At 59.8% G+C, this 17,641-nt stretch overlaps 2 protein-coding genes across 6 annotated transcripts in view; one reads left to right on the top strand and one right to left on the bottom strand.

Annotated features, from left to right (window-relative positions):
• The window catches only part of AGO2 (argonaute RISC catalytic component 2), a 381,544-nt gene that overhangs the window by 52,922 nt on the left and 310,981 nt on the right, over positions 1–17,641 (top strand). The gene's annotated exons all lie outside the window — the stretch shown is intronic.
• Positions 1–17,641, bottom strand: part of DENND3 (DENN domain containing 3) — a 31,041-nt gene that overhangs the window by 9,902 nt on the left and 3,498 nt on the right. For both annotated transcript variants that reach the window (XM_036263884.1, XM_036263885.1), the window contains exons 2-16: positions 15,493–15,769; positions 14,790–14,905; positions 13,951–14,093; positions 13,179–13,290; positions 11,385–11,504; positions 10,909–11,127; positions 9,345–9,460; positions 7,997–8,152; positions 7,078–7,174; positions 6,137–6,240; positions 5,477–5,670; positions 3,339–3,860; positions 2,026–2,285; positions 704–874; positions 271–400 (exon numbers count right to left, since the gene is read on the bottom strand). In XM_036263884.1, the coding sequence (XP_036119777.1) occupies positions 271–400; positions 704–874; positions 2,026–2,285; positions 3,339–3,860; positions 5,477–5,670; positions 6,137–6,240; positions 7,078–7,174; positions 7,997–8,152; positions 9,345–9,460; positions 10,909–11,127; positions 11,385–11,504; positions 13,179–13,290; positions 13,951–14,093; positions 14,790–14,905; positions 15,493–15,769 (2,737 nt within the window). The remainder of the gene's footprint in view (positions 1–270; positions 401–703; positions 875–2,025; positions 2,286–3,338; positions 3,861–5,476; positions 5,671–6,136; positions 6,241–7,077; positions 7,175–7,996; positions 8,153–9,344; positions 9,461–10,908; positions 11,128–11,384; positions 11,505–13,178; positions 13,291–13,950; positions 14,094–14,789; positions 14,906–15,492; positions 15,770–17,641) is intronic.

Genomic DNA, 17,641 nt, shown 5'->3' with positions numbered 1-17,641 from the left:
CCCCGTAAGCTCATCCCCAGACGGCGCTGTCCCTGCGGTGGGTGATCCTCGGCGTCGAGGGGCTCAGGGCTGACACCTGGCGCTGCCCAGGCGGGGGAGGTGCTGCCCTGTGCCCGCAAGCGAAGGGCTCCAGGGCAGGTTGTCAGGGAGGAGAGGAGGGGGACAGTTCAAGGACGTCCAACACACATTTGACAGTGTAGAGGGAAACGTCTGAGGGACGTGGAAGGGACAAAACGTCCCCCAGATAAACCCACTGACGGTGCTTCTTACTTTCGTTTTTCATCTTGTCAAAGTAGGAGAGTTTGGAGGCGGCGTAAATGGCGTGGGGCGCCTGCACTGTGCCCACAACGGCATCCATCAGCAAGACGTGTGTCAGCGCCTGCTGGATGTACTGAGGGTCCTGCGGGGAGACAGTCACCGAGGTACAGAAACCTGGCACGCGGACCTGACAGTGCGGGAGGGGTCGGTGCACCCGCCCAACCTGCTGAGCCCAGCCCTTCCCACCACTCCCGGGGCACGGGGTGTCCGCCCACAGGCCTCGGGGTCTCACGGACCACAGCACCCTCGGTGCGTCCTGGCCAGACCTCGTCTAGCTCGACCTGGGTACCGAGGGCGCTGAGCTCCAAGGGCCGAGCGTCCTCACGGGGACACGGGAGCGACCCGACGGGGCTGGGTCAGAGCAGGGGCAGCCCCTCGCCCAGACCTTGTGGTCGTCCGCCAGCTTCTTCCCGGCGCACATCTCCTTCACCATCAGGTGCCACAGGTCACACTCTGTTTTCAGGTTGGCTTCAAAGGCTTCCTTCTTGGACGCCGTCCTGATCTTTAAAGTCGGTATTCGGAGAAGCAGGAACGCGACCGTGGTGCTCTTGACTTCCTGCAGAGGCGGGGGGGGATGGGGACGGTGAGGGCCCGACCACCCCCCGGGGCCCGGGGCCTGAGGGGCAGCAGCTGTCGAAAGACCACGCTGTGCCTGGCTGCTTGGGGCACCGCCCGTGCACCAGAAGGTTGCAGGTTCAATCCCCGGTTGGGGCACATACATAGATTTTGGGTTCGATCTTTGGCAGTGGTGTGTGCGGGAGGCGGCCAATCTGTGTTTCTTTCTCGTGTTAACGTTTCTCTCCCTCCTCTCTAAAAAAATCTATTTGTTCTTTTTTAGTCCTCACCCGAGGATTTTTTTTATTGACTTTCAGATAGAGTAGGAGGGAGGGAGAGAGAGAGAGAAACATCAGTGTGAGAGAGACATCAATGGGTTGCCTCCCACACGACCCCAACCAGGGCCTGGGATCAAACCACATCCGAGATACATGCCCTTGACTGGAATCGGACCCACGACTCTGGTCCATGGGACGATACTCTCACCCCTGAGCAAAACCTGCCAGGGCTCTAAAAAATCAACTTAAATAACATCCTCTGGTGAGGATTTAAAAAAACTGACTTAAAGATCACGGCTGTCCTTGTCCACACTCGCTGAGGGGACCTGCTAGGACCCTCAGCTGTGACATGAAGGCCCGGAACGGGTGAGGGCCGCCCAGAGAGCCCTCGGGCCTTGGACCAGAGCTGGGTTGGTGGGGGCTGGAGGGAGGGTGTGTCCCAGCAGGACAGAGAGGGCCCTGAAATGACCCTGGTCCCAGAAGGAAGCGGAGGGACCTCCAAGTGACCCTGGTCTCAGGCACAGACAAAATCGAGTCGGCGCTGGTGTCAGGGCTGAGCATCCTCCTGGTAGATTCACCAACGTGTCCGCACACGGACTCATCCGCACCACTTAAAGGCGGTTCCTCCTCTCAGCGCCGTAAACAGGTCTCACTTTGGGGCAGAGTCTGGGGCAGTGTGGAGGAAACGGGGGGGAAACCAGGGTCCGTGGGCGCAGCTGCTCCCCTGCCGGGACAGTGGTGAGAACAACCCCGCTAACTCGTGTGGGTCTGGACAAGGAGCACCAGGCCCGCGCCGAGTCGCCATTCAGCTTGGGTTTCCCCAGGGGAAAGGGGGGCTCAGCTGCCGGGCGGACAGACGCGGGCCCCGCCCCACCTCTATGTTCCTGAAGGTGGAGATCTCCACGTAGCCCGGCCTTCCCTCCGTCAGGAGGAACAGGCGCTTCTGGGTCATGGCGATCTTGCCCACGCCGCGGTTCGTCTTCACGGAGCTGGAGAGCTTGTAAACACACTCGTTTTTATCCAGGTGTTCCATCACCGACGCCGGCAGGCTGACCTCTTGGGCCTCTGCTTCTGTCTCCTTCCAGCAGGTGTAGAAATCTCTGAATGTCTCTGGGTCAATCAGTTTTTGCTGGCCTACATTTTATAAAGAAGAGAGATGTCTTAAGCCACACACAGCTGTGCTCCAGTACTTTCCCATCACCTAAGAAGTAGCACATTACCTGGACAGGGCAGCAGGTGGCGCCAGCACTTGTCTACCTGGATGGAAAACACCTGGGCGTTCTCCCCTCCCTCCCCCTGCAGCCCCAGGTGCCCAGGGTGAGCCTAGGTTTAGACCCAACCCATCCGCCCTCTCCAGCAGCTAACCCAGGGACAGGGATCACTGTGTGACCTAAGCCAGGTAGTCACAGTAACTTAGGACATCAGGTGTGAACACTGGGATGGGGACACTCTGGTGGCAAACATCTGTGTCACCACCACTGGAACTGGTGGCAGCCACCTTGGGGCCATGAGGGGAGCCAGTGCTCAGACAAAGCTAACTCTGAAAAGCCCTGGCCGGTTTGGCTCAGCGGTTAGAGCGTCAGCCTGCGGTCCGGAGAGACCCGGGTTCGGTTCCCGCTAAGGGCATGTACTTCGGTTGCAGTTTGTCCCCGGCCCTGGTTGGTCGTGCGGGTGGCAACCACTCGATGTGTCCCTTTCACATTGATGTTTCTCTCTCTCTCTTCCTCTCTCTCCCTCCCACTAATAAAAATACAAGAAAATAATAAAAAATTTTTAAAAAAAGCTAACTCTGAAGAAACCAGATCCTTGGTGACACTCCCATGCCACTGGATCAAGCCGTGCCTGAAGCCAACTATCACAATATCCCTGCTTGTGCGAGCTGATAAATTACTTTTATTATTTGTGGCCAAGATGATCTCAAATGACACAGTAACCTTTACTGATGTTCAATATTCACGCCCAGCGTCACTACTGTGTAGCAGTGTGGCTGCCGGAAGCTGTGGAAAGGACCCGCTTCCTTCTCTGTGACATGCCGGTGGGGCCCCCCACCCCGCACAACCACTAAGAAGTCCAGCCCATCTAGCCCCTCACTGCTCCTGCCTGGCTCTGTTCTGCTCCGGTTCCTGTAGGCACCCAGGCCAGCAGCACAGCCGGGGGTCTCGCCCACGAGCCGACTGGTCCTCTTACCTACAGTCAAGGCCTCAAACAAGCGGCTGATGATGCTGACGTCCTTCACGATGCCCGACTCCTGGACCCTCTGCACGAAGTCATCCAGCGGCATGTGCCTGCTCGGCAGCTCGAAGTTCTTCACATGGTCGTCAGCCTTGGGGGCCTCCCCAGGCTTGTCCAGGACCTGGCTGATGAGCCTGCGCAGCTCGGGCGTGCGCTCGGCCTGGGCGCGCTCGGGGCCCAGCATGGACTGCACCGCGCTCCTCACGAGGTCAGCAGGAAAGATGCTGAGGTCCGTCTTATACAGGCTCTGGAAGTCCAGCAGGGCGTCCAGCAGCTGGCCCTGCATCAGGTGGACGAGTCCTCGCAGGTACAGGTACCTGGCCAGCAGCACGGAGTTGTCGGGGGCCAGGCAGTTCATGGCTGTGCTCAGCAGGGAGACGCAGTCGGAGTAGTAGGCCTGCACGCACTGGCTCTCCAGGGGGAAGTGGATTTCCGGGATCTTGAACGTGTACGTCAACTTGGGGCTCACGTTCAGAACTAGAGGGAAGGGGAGAAGCAGACAATGAGCACAGACCTGCAAACAAGCCCGTGTCGCCGACACGTTGTCCGGGAAAGGTCGACCTGCCATGCAAAGCAAGAACATGTGGCCTCTTCCGGAAAGTTCCACGGAGCCTGCCTTTGCTTGCATGGCACCCTGAGAATACCGAATACTTTTACTCGCTGAAACTATCAATGCCGAGCTCATCCGTCACTGTCTTCACAGGAGGATTAAGCGGATAACCTGAGCCCAGATGTCTCGCTGGGCAGGGCTCAGCCCCGTGAAGTCCCCGTTTGGCTGCCTTTACAGCTGCTCCGAGACAGGTGGTGTTATTCCCACCGTGTAGATGTGGACGCGGGCTTCCGCTGTCCCGGTACACAGCTGCTAAGTGCCAGAGCCCACCCTAAGCCAGGGTGCCTCACCAGTTCCTTCAACAGGTGCCAGCTGAGGGCCTCCCAGGGGCTGCCATGGGCAGCACCCGCCAGCCCCGCAGGTAGGCACTCACCCCAGAGCTGGGGTCTCGGCCGTGAAGCCTGGAGAAGGAGGGGTGAGCCTGGGAGGGGCAGGGAGCTCCAGGTGGGGGCCCAGAGGTTGCAGAATGTGTTCCCACAGAGCAGAGGAGAAAGACACTGCTGGGCTTTCCAGAAGCGGCACCGCAGGCCCAGAGAGGTGAAGAAACCAGCCCAGGGTCACCCCGCCAGGAAGCAGCTGTGCAGGGCACTTGGACCCAGCGTCACCACCAGAACTCTTGCTCTTTCAGGTCTTTTCATTTAAAGGGGACACTGGTGTCAGTGAGGCGAGTTCCTCACTCAGTCTCCAGCCCTCTTACGTAACATCCGAGGCACCGATTGGTAGCTGGTGCCTTAGCCCAAGACAGTGGCCACCAGGGGGCGCCCGGGGAGCAGCCCTGGGTGTCAGTCACTGAGGTCGCGTGGCCCGTGGCTTGCTGTGGTCACACAAAGATAAGCCGCAGGCCGACACACGTCCAGGGGCATTTCACAGCCATCGGTGGACCGAGGAAAGTCCCAGCTGACGTTTGGAGCTGTGTGGACTTGCCGCAGAGATGCAGCCGCGTACCTCATGACCCGTGCCTGCCCCGCCCCCCCCACCGTGACTGCGGCCCGGCCCCTCCATTCACTCGCTTCTCCGCCGAAATGCTGCTGCCGTGCTTGGCCCCATCACCGTGCCGACCCTGCCTCCTCCAACCACAACACCGACGACCAGCACTGGTTTACCCTGCGCATCGTCTGCTTCCGTCCCATGTGTCAGTCAGCTCCCGGGTGCGGGGCACTTATCGGGGCCTAACATCGTCATGTCCCATCAGATGGTGACATACGTAGACGTGTATTTTGTACGCACACCCTCGTACATATACGTGCACATATATGTGGAAGACCAAGACTGTAGAGCTGTTACTGAGGCTCCGTGATGGAAGATACAGACAGGAAACTATTTCCTATGATGGACAGTTTGCAGAATGAATCTCCTAAGAGTGTTACACGCACACTGTTAAATAAGTAAAAGCCCGGCCCCATCTGCCGAATGGAGCTCTGGTGTCTTCCCTCCGCCCGCGCACGAGAAGCCGCAGCCCCAGAGGGAGCGGCGAGCCCGTCACCTGTGCTGCTGCAGCCTGGGGGGTCGACCTTCCGGAGCGACGCGTTCCTGGGCGGCAGCTCGGGGGCGGCGATGTCCTGCAGGTCGGGCATGCTGACCACCATGCGCCGGTGCGCCGCGCGCTGCGGCGAAGATTTGTGAGAGGCCATCTTCTCGATGGTTGGCCGTCTGGGGCTTAGAAGCATCCCGCTTATTCTGGGGAGAAAGCAGTGCTTTAGACGCAGAAATGACTGAAGAGTGAGCCTCAGTAGCGCGTGTTCCCCAGGGTGGTGGCCAGTGTCCAGTCTTCCACGGGGGCAGTAAAGGCTGGGGGACAGACCGCACCCCCGGGAGAGGCCACCGAGCCCGGAAACAGCAGGGGCGTCACCCACGGCTGACGTGCACTGGAGGGTCGTAGGAAAAGCTTCAGGAAAGTGCAGGGAGAGGAGGAAGACGGGGAGGGAACAGCCTGAACGCAGACCCAGAGGTGCAGGGGCCATGCCAGCGTGAGGCTCAGAGTGTCCCCAAGTCAGTACTCGGAGAGGAGCTGTCAGCAGCTCATCAGGCCTTGCTGAACAGGGGCCTTGTGACTGAATCCACCATCTATCTGCGCAAACAAAACTACACCACGGAGGGTCCGGTCCCCGGAGAGCTGAGCGCCCAGACGCGAGGACGCAGGCACCTGTCCTCCTCCGACTGCGTGCTGAGGTCCATCTGGGCGAAGGCGTCCATCCTGCGGCTGAGCCGGGCTTTGAGGAAAGAGTGGAACATGTAGGTGTCCAGGACCTGCGGGGGAAGACGGTGTGCCTGCAGGCCACGCAAGCCTGCTCCCTGCTCCCTGCTCCCTGCCTGCCTCCCCCGGCCCTGCCTGCTCCCTGCTCCCTGCTCCCTGCGGCCGGCCTCCCCCCAGGCCTGCCTGCTCCCTGCTCCCTGCTCCCTGCTCCCTGCGGCCCTCCAGCCTGCCTCCCCCGGCCCTGCCTGCTCCCTGCAGCCCTGCGGCCCGCCTCCCCCCGGCCCTGCCTGCCTCCCCGGGCCCTGCCTGCTCCCTACGGCCCTCCGGCCCACCTCCCCCCGGCCCTGCCCCTGCAGGCATGCTGCCCGGCGGCACCCCTGGGCTCCTCTCTCGGGACTGGGAAGCACGGGTCACTCTGCGTTTGAGAAATCACGAGACAGTGCAGAAGCCCTGGCCCCGCCCCCGCAGCACAGCCTGGGTTTGTCGCCAACTCCGCAGTGTCCTGGGGACCATGGCCCGCCCTGCACCCTGACCTCCCATCGGCTCGGGACATCTGCCCGAGCTCCCGCTGCCCACGCCCAGGTGAGCCTCCCTCCCTCCCTTGGCGGGCCCTTCCACTTGGCCACAGCTGCTCTCTGCTGCCCGGGGCTGTGGGCGGGGCCTGGAGAGGACCCAGGTGGCGCATCTGTCCAAACCCATCATACTCAGTGTTTTGTTCTAATAAATTACGCCCGGAAAATAAGACTGGGCCAAAGGACAGGCAGGGAGCTGCTAAAAGAAGCCTCCGGAGAGCGCGCTCTGAGCAGGCGCACAGGCGGAAGACAGTCGCGCGGAGGACGGTTTAGCTGCGGAGGACGAGCGAGCAGCAGGTGGCTCGCGGCCCTGCTGACCTGCTTGTAGAAGCGCTGGTCCCCGGGGGCGCGCGTTTTGAGAAACTCCTCGCTGTTAAACACTCTGTGCTCGTAATTCAGGTGGTTCTTCACTTCCCTGACAGACAGACAGACAGACAGCACACATCACACGCCGGCAGGCGACCAGAGGTGCACTTGGAAAGGCTGTTCTTCAGGGAGAACATTCTGCCGCCAGAGGGACACACCCTGGGGGTGTCTGGGCCGAGCTGCTCACTTCAGCACAGCTTTGCCCTCCGACCAGAGTGACGGCCAGGAGGGCGGGTCCCTGTCGCTGCAGCCCCTGGCTTCTCACGGAAATGAGAATGCAATGATCCCTAAGTGTCCACTCAAGCACAGCTGAGTCCCAGGGGTGGGGGGAGCCAGGAAGGGGAGCCAGCCTGACCCCCGACCCCAAGCCGGCTTCTAGCTCTGGACCCCGCTCCTCGTCCATGAACCCGTGGGGACTCTGGCAAACCATGTCCCAGATCTGAAGGATCTCACAGCGATAGTACGTAATAGGGTCAGAGTCATCTTCGTGAAGGAAAAATTATTTCATCAAGGGAACAGTTTCATTATCTGTAATCACATTTTCTGTTTCTTTAGGAACTCATCAAATTTACAAAATGTTTATTTAAAAAAAAAAAAAAAACCTTCCCATGGAAGATGTCCTCTTACTAGAACAAAAGTAAACCATTTCCACAACCAAATCGTACGGCTGTGGGCAGAGGTGACGCCACCCGTCTACAAGACGCCTCTGCTTCCTAACAGTTTGCTTCGGGCAAACAGACATCAGAAGAATCCACCCATCGAAATGTCGGTTTTGAAGGAGTCACACAGGCTGCGGGCCTGAACCCTCGGGGCAGAGGGACTGCCCAGCAGCCCGTGGGACTCGCCCGTCACAGACGGGGGCGGAAGGTACCTGAAGATGCTGACGAGCAGCTGCAGGGTGAGCTGCTGGATCTGGGCGTTGAGCCGCTGCTGCCAGGCCCGCCGGCGGGCTCGCCCGTCGTTCAGGTCGGTGCTGGCGCCCTGGTGGGCCAGGTCCAGGTCCTGGTGCAGCTGGAGGCTCTGGACCCTGGAAGGAGCAGGTACACATCACGTGTCTTCACGGGACTGTCAGACAACCCACGTGTTGCTCGTTACAGCCCAGGCTGGTGAACAGTCAGATCGGTCGGCTGCCGCCCGCTTCTTCCACTCCCCAGGCTTCAGCTCGCCCCTACCTGACCTCCCGACAAGGTAAAGGGGACAGCCTTGGCGGTTTGGCTCAGCGGTTAGAGCGTTGGCCCGTGGACCAATGAGACCCGGGTTTGATTCTGGCCAAGGGCAGGCACCTCGGTTGCAGTTCGTCCCCGGCCCCAGTTGGGGTCGTGCGGGAGGCAGCCAGTCGATGTGTCTCTCACATTGATGTTTATTTCTCTCTCTTCCTTCCCTCTTTCCCTTCCACTCTATCTGAAGATAAATGCAAAAATGTCCTCAGGTGAGGATTTAAAAAAGAAAGAAAGAAAATTTAAAAATGGGACGTTGGCCCCCTCTGACTTCACCTCACTCAGCACAGGCTTCTGCCCCACCTGGCTGCTGGCTGTGCCAACGCTGCCCCCGCAGCCACGGCCGCTCCTGGAGCCACACTGGTGAGGGCAGCGGGGGCTGGAGGGCGAACGCAGGGTCTCCCGCCACCATCGCATCACCTCCCAGGGAAGAAAGTGCCCCCGAGACCGTTCTGCCGGCCGTCCCGCCCAGGGTGCCCCTCTGCCCGACAGCAGTGACTCCATCCCTCCTCCCAGAGCAGCACCAGGAGGGTGCCCACCAGCCTCTCCACCAGGACGGGACGCAGGCACCGCAGAGCCATGAAACAGAGTCTGCAAAACAGAGTCTGCAGAGTCAGGGCGCTGGGAGGGGCAGTGACCTGCTCGGGTGGCGGGTCTGTCCGTCCGGGTCCCTGGGACTCCAGGGTCACAGGGCAGGGGCCGCACATGGGGGTACTGGAAACCCATCTAGGGTGGGTGGTGGACGGGAGGGCGGGTGAATGAGTGAATGAACAAAAGAGAAGGAACTTCAGAGGTCACAGGCACAGGATCACGGGGCCAGAAGAGAGAGGTTTCCTAGGAGCCGTGACCATCACCAGCCTCTACGAGACCGTAACTGACAGATAAGAATAAAGACAAATGACGTCATTTCCAAACTATAAACACGTAAAACATCAGTCATAAGACTGGAAAAGAGAGTCGGAGTTGGCCGGCGAGAACTGGACAGGTGTTCCCCAGCGTTACCTCTGAATGAAGGTCTGCGCGGCCAGCAGAGGGATGTCGGGGATGTCCGCGCCGTCGCCGCCCGAGCAGGTGACGCTCCCGCTGTCGATGTTGATCAGAACTAAACCGTCCGCTTCCTACGAAGTGAGCGTCAGGCTGCTGTGAGAATCTGAGCACATCTTTGGAAACAGAACGGCATCTGCACACAGACAGTGTCGCCACCATCAAATCACCCCACGCAACGAGGGCACACAGCCTGTGATCTCGCCCAGGAGCTCGGTAAATACCACGAGTCGCCATAACGAGCTCAGTGCTCGCCTGAGTCAAGATCGCAAGAACATTCCAGAACTCCAAGGAGAGCAACACCAATATCTGTACCCGCCGTGTCCGTCCAGCTGCCCCAAACCCTGCCCCTCTGAGAACCCAGCATGGGCAGGGCCCTGGCTCGGCGACCGCACACACTTGGCATGTTTAAAATATGTGCACGGCCTGCTTGTGCAGTCTTATCTGTGACAAAGCACACAGACAGGGCGTCATGCGCTGGGCCCTGCACTCAGCAGTCCCTGGAATGTGACGGGCCCTCTGCAGGTCCACTCCCAGCCCTTGGGCTGGGCCCCACCTAGCATGAAACATGCCGGCGACGTCTCCAGGGCAAACAGGCGGTGGCCCAGCCCGCTGAGCGGGGGTGCCTCCTCTAGGGTGGCGTCCGGGCTGCAGCACCACCGGCAAGTGGCCAGACCCCAAACGCTTTCGGGAAAGTCCTGCTGCTGGTCCTGAAATCCCCAGAACAGGTCAACCGAAAGGGGTGCCTTCCCGCCTGCCCCGCAGCGGCTAGATGAACGGCCCCGTGTCTCCCTGCCGAAGGGTCTGGAACAAGGTGGTTTTCTGCCCCCTCATGACTGAAAACAAACTGTCTTCAACTTCAGAGCATGGCCTTCTCAAAGTGTGTCTGTCCCCTGGGAGGAAGGTGTTGGTGGGGGCAAAGGAGGGACCTCCGTAATACTTTCAACAACAAAGATGAAAGAAATGAAATAAATAAAATAGTTCGCGAAATTAAGTCAACAGACACTAGGTGCCACGGACTCGTATCTTGGATGAGTTGAGCCTGGTACTCCCGCTAACTAAATACGAAAGAAAGAAACTTTTCAAAAAGAGGTCAAAGGACATGGAGCAGGAGCAGCGGCAGCCACCGTCTTCCAAGCCTCGGTCAGTGCAGGGTACTGGGTGGGGCACCGGGGTGTCCTCGGCTGAGCCCTGCCCACTTCCCAGAGGCAACTCGCTCAAGGTCGCGCCGGCAGCAGAGGCTGCACTTGAAGTCAGCGCCATGGACTCCAGCGCCTACACTCACTGGAAAGCTCTGGGAAGCCTTCCAAGCTGCTGTGACTACGTGGACTGAGAAGGGGCACAGGGCCTCGCGCCCCCCGGGGTCCGTGAGGACAAGTGGGGTGGTGTGGGTGTGTGCGGGGCGCCACACACAGCCAGGGACCTGCCCGGCCTCCCTCCAGGCACGTCCTCCGCGGCTTCCCATGAGTCCCTGCACTGGGCTGGCCAGGCTCAAGGTTATGCGTCCAAGGTGCTACCTGACCTTGCTGACTTCTTCAAAGTGGCAGAGGTGGCAGCCCATGAGAAAGGACGTTGGAGCCATGACGAAGTCCAGCATCTGCCCCGACAGGATGGGCACGAAGGTGTGCTGCCAGTGCAGGGGCTGGAGGTAGGCCAGGAAGCTCTCGGCCATCAGCGTCAGCAGTGCCCAGCTGGCCGAGAAGAGCACCACTCGCTGTTCCGTCAGGAGACACGTCAGGATCTGGGGTGGACACACGTGGACATGCTTCCGACAGGGCACAGCCCACTGAGGACGCCACAGCCCAGACCTGGGGGACGGATTCTACCCGGGCTTCCCTGCTCCATCTGCCAAAACAAAAGCCACTTGGACACCCCCCCCCCCAAAGTGCAGTTCTGCCAGTAGCGCGCCCTGGAGTGGACGTCGGCTTCGAGCACGAGAATGACCATTCCGAGCTCGCTGGTCTGCACGTCATGGAAGACGCCCCGGGGGCCGCGCACCTGTAGCACCTTCTCGGGGCGGAAGCACAGCAAGGGCAGGTGGAGGTCCAGGTCGACGACAGGGCTCTCGGGGTCCGCTCGCGAGGGGAACACAATCTGCAGCGGCTTCATGTTGAATACCTGCCGAGACCCGTGTCCGCGGTCAGCTCGGAGCTGCTCCCAGCCGGGCGGGAGGCTCTGGCATCCGCGCTGGGCTCAGAAAGCTCGGACTTAGGAAACACTGTCCGAGACTCCGCGGTCACCCTGCCCGTCACAGGAACAGCCCAGAAATGGACAGGACCGGCCGTCGTGGGCCAGCCCAACTGAGGACTGCATGTCTCAGCCAGGCGGCCTCGGACTCTCACTAAGCAGCAAAACAAAGAGAAACAGAGGCCCAGGCACCTCCGAGTGCTCTCCGCCGGTGCTGTCACCTGTCGCTGCGGAGCGTTCAGTAGGCAACGTTCCTCAGAGACATGCAGTTCAAAACATGCTAAGGCCCTTTGATTTTCTAAACACTGTTAAGTAACACTTCAAATTCTGTCTTCACAGAATGCCTCTGTCATGCGTTTAAGGGCAGTGTGGTCCCCTCCTCTCGGGGTCTCCGGTGCGCCCAGAAGTGGGGTCTGGGTGCTGCCAGCCCCCCTCCTCTACAGCGCCAGCCACACGGGAGGTGCTCGTGGGTGCTGGGTGCCCGCCCACCCCGGGAGCCCACAGGTGAGCGAACAGAAGGGGCCTAAGGGTGAGCCAAGGACAGGGGAGGGAGGGACGGAGAGACCAGACCCGAGGGCTGTTCACCGCTGCAGTGGGCCCGTGAGTGCTGCCAAGTTCCCAGGGCAAGAGCACAGACTTGGATGATTTCGCTGCACAGTAAAGAAACACCAGTCACCCATGTAACAGACAGACAGCCTGCCAGTCACCCACGTAACAGACAGAGGGCCTTGCAGAACACCCCACAGTCAACGGTCCGCTCCGGCTCTGGGCCTGGGTGCAGGTACCGTGACAAAGACAGTTTAGTTAGTAATCACGTCTCCCGATAAACAAGTTTTCAGCGGTCAGTGAGCAAACGTAGGAGCCGAGATGCGCTGTGCGGCCTCCGGAAGGGACAGGCAGGAGAGGGCTCAGGGGCTACTCCTCACTGGGATGGCGGACAGAGGCCTGCTGTTCTGGGTCTGCTGTTTGTAAGAAGGGAGCATCGTGGTTCAATTAGCCTGAAAAACACTGCGTGGAAGAGGCCGCATCGCGCGGGCAGCCGTCCGCCCCGGCACTCAACAGGAGCAGAGCGGGGTCGGCCTCCGAGCCCGCCTCAGCCCCCTCACGAAGCAGCCAGCACGTCTCGGGACAGGTTCCTCGGAACCGGAACCCAGTTTGGGAAACGGTCGACTGTTACTTAAATAACACAGTGGCTCTTTGAATAACAAAACAGGAACATCAAGCCAGTTAATGTGTCATCAGTCACACTGGACAGGAGAAAACAGGGACAAGGTCAGAGTAACCCCGATGCTGCGGACCAACAAACGGGAGGTTTGGGATCTGAGTAAACGCTGTGTTTTCTGCACAGCAAGTAGTGGACTGACGTGTTAACTACTGACGGGCTGTCGCAAGCCACTCGGCGACGCTCAAGCCTACTGTCAGTGTGAGAACAAACTTCTATTTCTACGCTTTTACTTTTATTTATCTAAATCTCTACTTTTATTTATTTTCTGACTTCTAGACATAGTGTCTGAAATGCTTGTAAGGATCTTGAGTAGCAAAGTTCACACACAGCTAGAATGGAAGGAACCGGTCAACATATTGCAAAGACAGAGAGAGAATTACCAAGTGGAGCGGTCCAGGCGGGGGGCTAGGTATTAAAGAGAGTTTCGCAGCAAAATCTCTTATGTGATTGTCAACTTCGAAATCTCTGCAGAGCTTTAGATGAGGCAATAAACTGAAATTGAAAAAGGAAAAAAGTCAGATCATACACATTTGAGAATCCAATGGCCTGAGCATTTCTAGTCAAAGCAGAGTCTCTGGGGCCCCCAACTTGCACTGACCGCAGCCAGCCCTCGGGAGAGCAGCTTCCTGGGGGCACCAGCCTTGCACCCATGCGGGGCCCCCACAGGGCATGAGGTCAGAGTGGCCTGTCCCCCACCAGGAACTAGAAGCACCTGGCGCACATGGCCCCTCACTGCCTTGTCTCCGCCCAGCACTGAATCCTGAGAACAGCTCAGTGGCGGTGCCGTGTGCCCGGCGGGACAGGACAGCGTCTGCGCCGTGCCACGTGGTCACACCCCTGCGAGGGGAGTCGATCAGGCAAGAAGCAGGGTTCCCCAATTTTCCCCAAGCTCTCTGCCCTCAGGCTTTCACCCCAGTATCAGCATTAAACCCGTTAACAAGTCCACCCAAAGGGGTAACTGGACGCGTGGGAACCGCCAGCAGCCCGCTGACTTCCTCCGGCCAGAACAGTTCTCCCTGGGTTACATCTCTCCATAAAAACCCATGGAAAGCCCTGCAGGTTACTTCACTCCGATCGTTTGCCTCCGAGGGCACCTCCCTGTCACGGTCCCAGGTCCGCACCACAGCCCCAGCCCCCGGGGCGGCGGCTCACCAGGACAGGCAGTCCCGGAGGGCACTGTAGTAGGGGAACCTGGACACCACGCACACGGCGAAGGGCACGAAGCAGCCGGCCGCGCTCGTGGTCGGCCGGGTGGGCTCCCAGTGCGGCTTGCCGTTGTAGAAGCAGTGCTCGTTCTAGAGAAAGAGCGAGGGCGACAGTCACCTCCCCCGGCGGATGTCCGCGGGGATCCTCGAAACAGACAGCAGGGGCTGGGCCAGCCAGCCCCTCCCCCCCCCCCCCCCCCCCCCCGTGCTGCCCCCCGTTCACAGCCAGTCTGAGTGAGCAGCAGCCTTCAGCCCTGGGACGGGCCCCACTGGGTGCTGCTCTGTGCTGCTCCGTGGCGGTGTGTCCCCGCCCTGGAGCCGCTCACTGCCCCGTGAGAGGACAGAACACGGCCAGACACCAGAAGGGCCACAGGCTGGGCTTCACCAGGGGGCGTCACGGACAGCAGGAGGGAGCAGGAGGGCTCCCGGCCGGGACAAGGGGCTCCAGTAGGCACAGCTCACAAGGGGCACACTGTTTGAGGCCCCTGATCTGGCCCCGGGGAGCGGGCTCTTTGGGGGTTTGGGGTGGGGGGGAGGAGCGCAGTGGTAGGGACTGTCTGAACTGGAGGTCACTGTGAGCCAGCCGGGCAGAGGGGCCCTGGAAACAGCCCGTCCGTGTCGCCCGCAGCCACATCCTGAGTGCCTACTGCTCAAGTTCAAACCCTGCCTGCCTTTTGACCTCAAACAAGTCCCTGGACCTCTCTGGGCCACCATTCCCCTCTGTAAGATGGGGCTGTCCGGAGACCCACCCTGGACCCAAAGTCGGGAGGCGTGGGTGTCACCTACGTGCAGCGGTCGGTAGTACTGGGCCACCACGCCGTACGTCCTGTTCCCACAGACGTCGGTCAGCACCAGGAAGTGGACACAATCCTCCTTGGGTTCAGAGGCCACACACAGGCCCCCTGAAGACAGAAGAAAGGGTTTGTGAGGCCCGAGCACAGCGGCCCTCGGTTCACTCTCCCGAGACCGAGCAGCAGCATCGATGTCTCGTGGAGACGGCCCGACGGGTACTTACACCAAGTCCCCAGAGAGTTTTCCACATCAGCCCCTGGAATATTCCTCCAAGACCAGCCAAAAAGTGAGGCCGAACTGGCCAGTTTGGGGAGGGAAACGCCACCTGTGCGTCTGGTCCTGGGGACCCAGGAAACGGGGGGAGGGACGGAACTGGGGGAACCGGCTAAGCTGATGTCATCTGGCCCCTGCCAGGCCTCTGAAGGCTGGCTGAGGTCCGACCCGAGGGCCCTTCGACAGCACCACGAACACACAGCGCGACCTGGGTCCCCGTCTTCCAGGACTGTTTTCAAAACCCTGGGACTGTCTAAATGACCGAAGTTCCCTTTTAGCTCTGAAACCCCCAAGGTCAAGAACACAGGACACAGGGCCCCGAGGGGTGGCCAGCTGGCTTCCGGCTGCACTTTGCTGAGTGCGGTGACGTCCAGACACTGACCATGGGTGTGGCCTGAGGCACGTCCACCGGGAGGGGAAGTACCTGGGAAGCACAGCTGAGGCAGGGCCAGCAGGTCCACGCCGTTGGGGACACTAACGTCTTCGGTGTCCAGCCCCCGAGGGCCCCCCGGAGGGTCCTTGCTGTGTTCTGCTCTGGGCTTCTCCCTCTTCTTCCTGAAGGAGCGCCTCTTGGTTTTGCTCAGAGTCCCGAAGCCAGCGGCGGCCGGCTGACCGTCCTTCCTGACCAAGGGTGGCACGAAAACCGACAGCACCTCGGGGTCCAGGGAGGGAGGGTTCCGGACTCTCCTTTTCTGGGCGACCTGGAGCAGGCAGAAATGAGTTACTGCGATGGTGTCGGCCCTTGTCCACGTGGGTCGCCCCTTAGGACCCACTGAGTCGACGCGGCAGTTGTGCACGGTCATGGGTGTGGCCCCTCCCACCCATGGCTCATGACAGGAAGGATCCCCGAAGGTACTTTTAGGAACTTCTCAAGCCCGATGTCCAGGCAGTGGAGACGCGCAGAGCCTGGCCCTGCCGCATCCGCACGACGCCGCTCACCCTGAGCACAGCCGGCCCTGCGATGGGCTCGCCCGAGCCCAGACGTGGGCTCTGTCTGGTGGCCAACTGCAGCCTCAGCCGCGGGCTTCCCTGTTGAGGGGTGAGTGCAGCAAAGAAGGGGTGCCACGGGTGCGTCATGTGCTCAGCCCTCCGGGTCCCCAGAAGTCCCCATCCCCACAGGCGGTGGGGCGGGCAGCAGTGACGGGCTCTGCATCGTGTCCAGCCCTACGCCAGCGGGCTGTCACCACTGACCTGGGAGCCCGGGGTGAGCAGTGAGGAATCAGAGGACACACGTCCCTTCGGATCAATAACGGGGTCTTTGCACCTGAGTTCTTCCACAGGTTAACTGGGTACACGATTTTATTTTTCAACCTCTTTTTCCTTCTCCCCCCAAATAACGTAAGAAACATAGGCTCTGCTTTGATCTCGTTTCTAACGACAGTGTCTGATGGACTCTCAGTGGGGTCAGGACTGAGCACGCTGCTGCCCGACTGAATTCAGATGTTTCCAAGAACAGGCAGGAAACGCAGCCCAGAGGAGAGGGAAGTGGTCAGGTTCCCAGACAGCGGAAACGAGACGAGGCTAAAGCTGGAGTCTCCGGAGAGAGAGGAGGGGAGGGAAGAGGCAGCCGGCGGGGCAGGTAGTGAGGGTTTACTGGACCCTAGACAGGCCCCAGGAAGGACGGCACTCTTGCCAGGACCGATGGGACCCTGACCGGCAGCCAGGAATAGCCAGCATCAGTATCTCAGTAAGAATCAGTGGACGCCCGGCCAGTGTGGCTCTGGTTGAGCGTCGACCCATGCACCAAGAGGTCACTGGTTCACCCTGGCCGGTTTGGCTCAGCGGTTAGAGCGTCGGCCTGCGGTCCAGAGAGACCTGGGTTCGGTTCCCACTAAGGGCACGTACCTCGGTTGCGGTTTGTCCCCGGCCCTTGTTGGTTGTGCGGGTGGCAGCCACTCAATGTGTCCCTTTCACGTTGATGTTTCTCTCTCTCTCTTTGTTCCTTTCTCTCCCTCCTACTCTACCTGAACAAAAAAATGGAAAAATGTCCTCAGGTGAGGATTTAAAAAAAAAAGGTCACTGGTTCGATTCCCAGTCAGGGCACATGCCCAGGTGGTGGGCCCAATCCCCAGTGGGGGGCATGCAGGAGGCGGCCAATCGATGTTCTCTCTCATCGGTGTTTTCTCTCTCTCTCTCCCTCTCTCTCTAAAAATCAATAAAAATATATTTTAAAACAAAAATCAGTGGTACCAAGGACTCTTTACACGGTGACAGTGTTTCCAATCACTAAACACACTGTAGAGCCAGTGCACTGCCCAGGCTGGGTGCTCAGTGGTCAGAGCATCTTCCAGCGGCACCAAGGTTGCGGGTTCCATGCCCGGTCACGGCACACTCAAGAGTCAACCAACGACTGCATAAACAAGTGGAACAGCAAATCGATGTTTCTCTCTATCTCCCTCCCTCCCTCTAAAATCAATAAATGTTTTTTTAATCCTTACCTGAGGATATCTTTCCATTTATCTTCAGAGAGAGAGAGAGAGAGACATCGACTGGCTGCCTCCCGCACGACTCCTGTGTCCCCACCTCTAGCACAAACGATGGCCTGGTGGCTGCCCTTCGTCCAGCCCCGCTCG

The sequence above is a fragment of the Molossus molossus genome, unplaced genomic scaffold (assembly GCF_014108415.1).
Source record: "Molossus molossus isolate mMolMol1 unplaced genomic scaffold, mMolMol1.p scaffold_m16_p_16, whole genome shotgun sequence".
Taxonomy (NCBI): Eukaryota; Metazoa; Chordata; class Mammalia; order Chiroptera; family Molossidae; genus Molossus; species Molossus molossus.
Note: the sequence above shows the minus strand (reverse complement) of the source record. Positions and strands in the feature narration are given on the sequence as shown.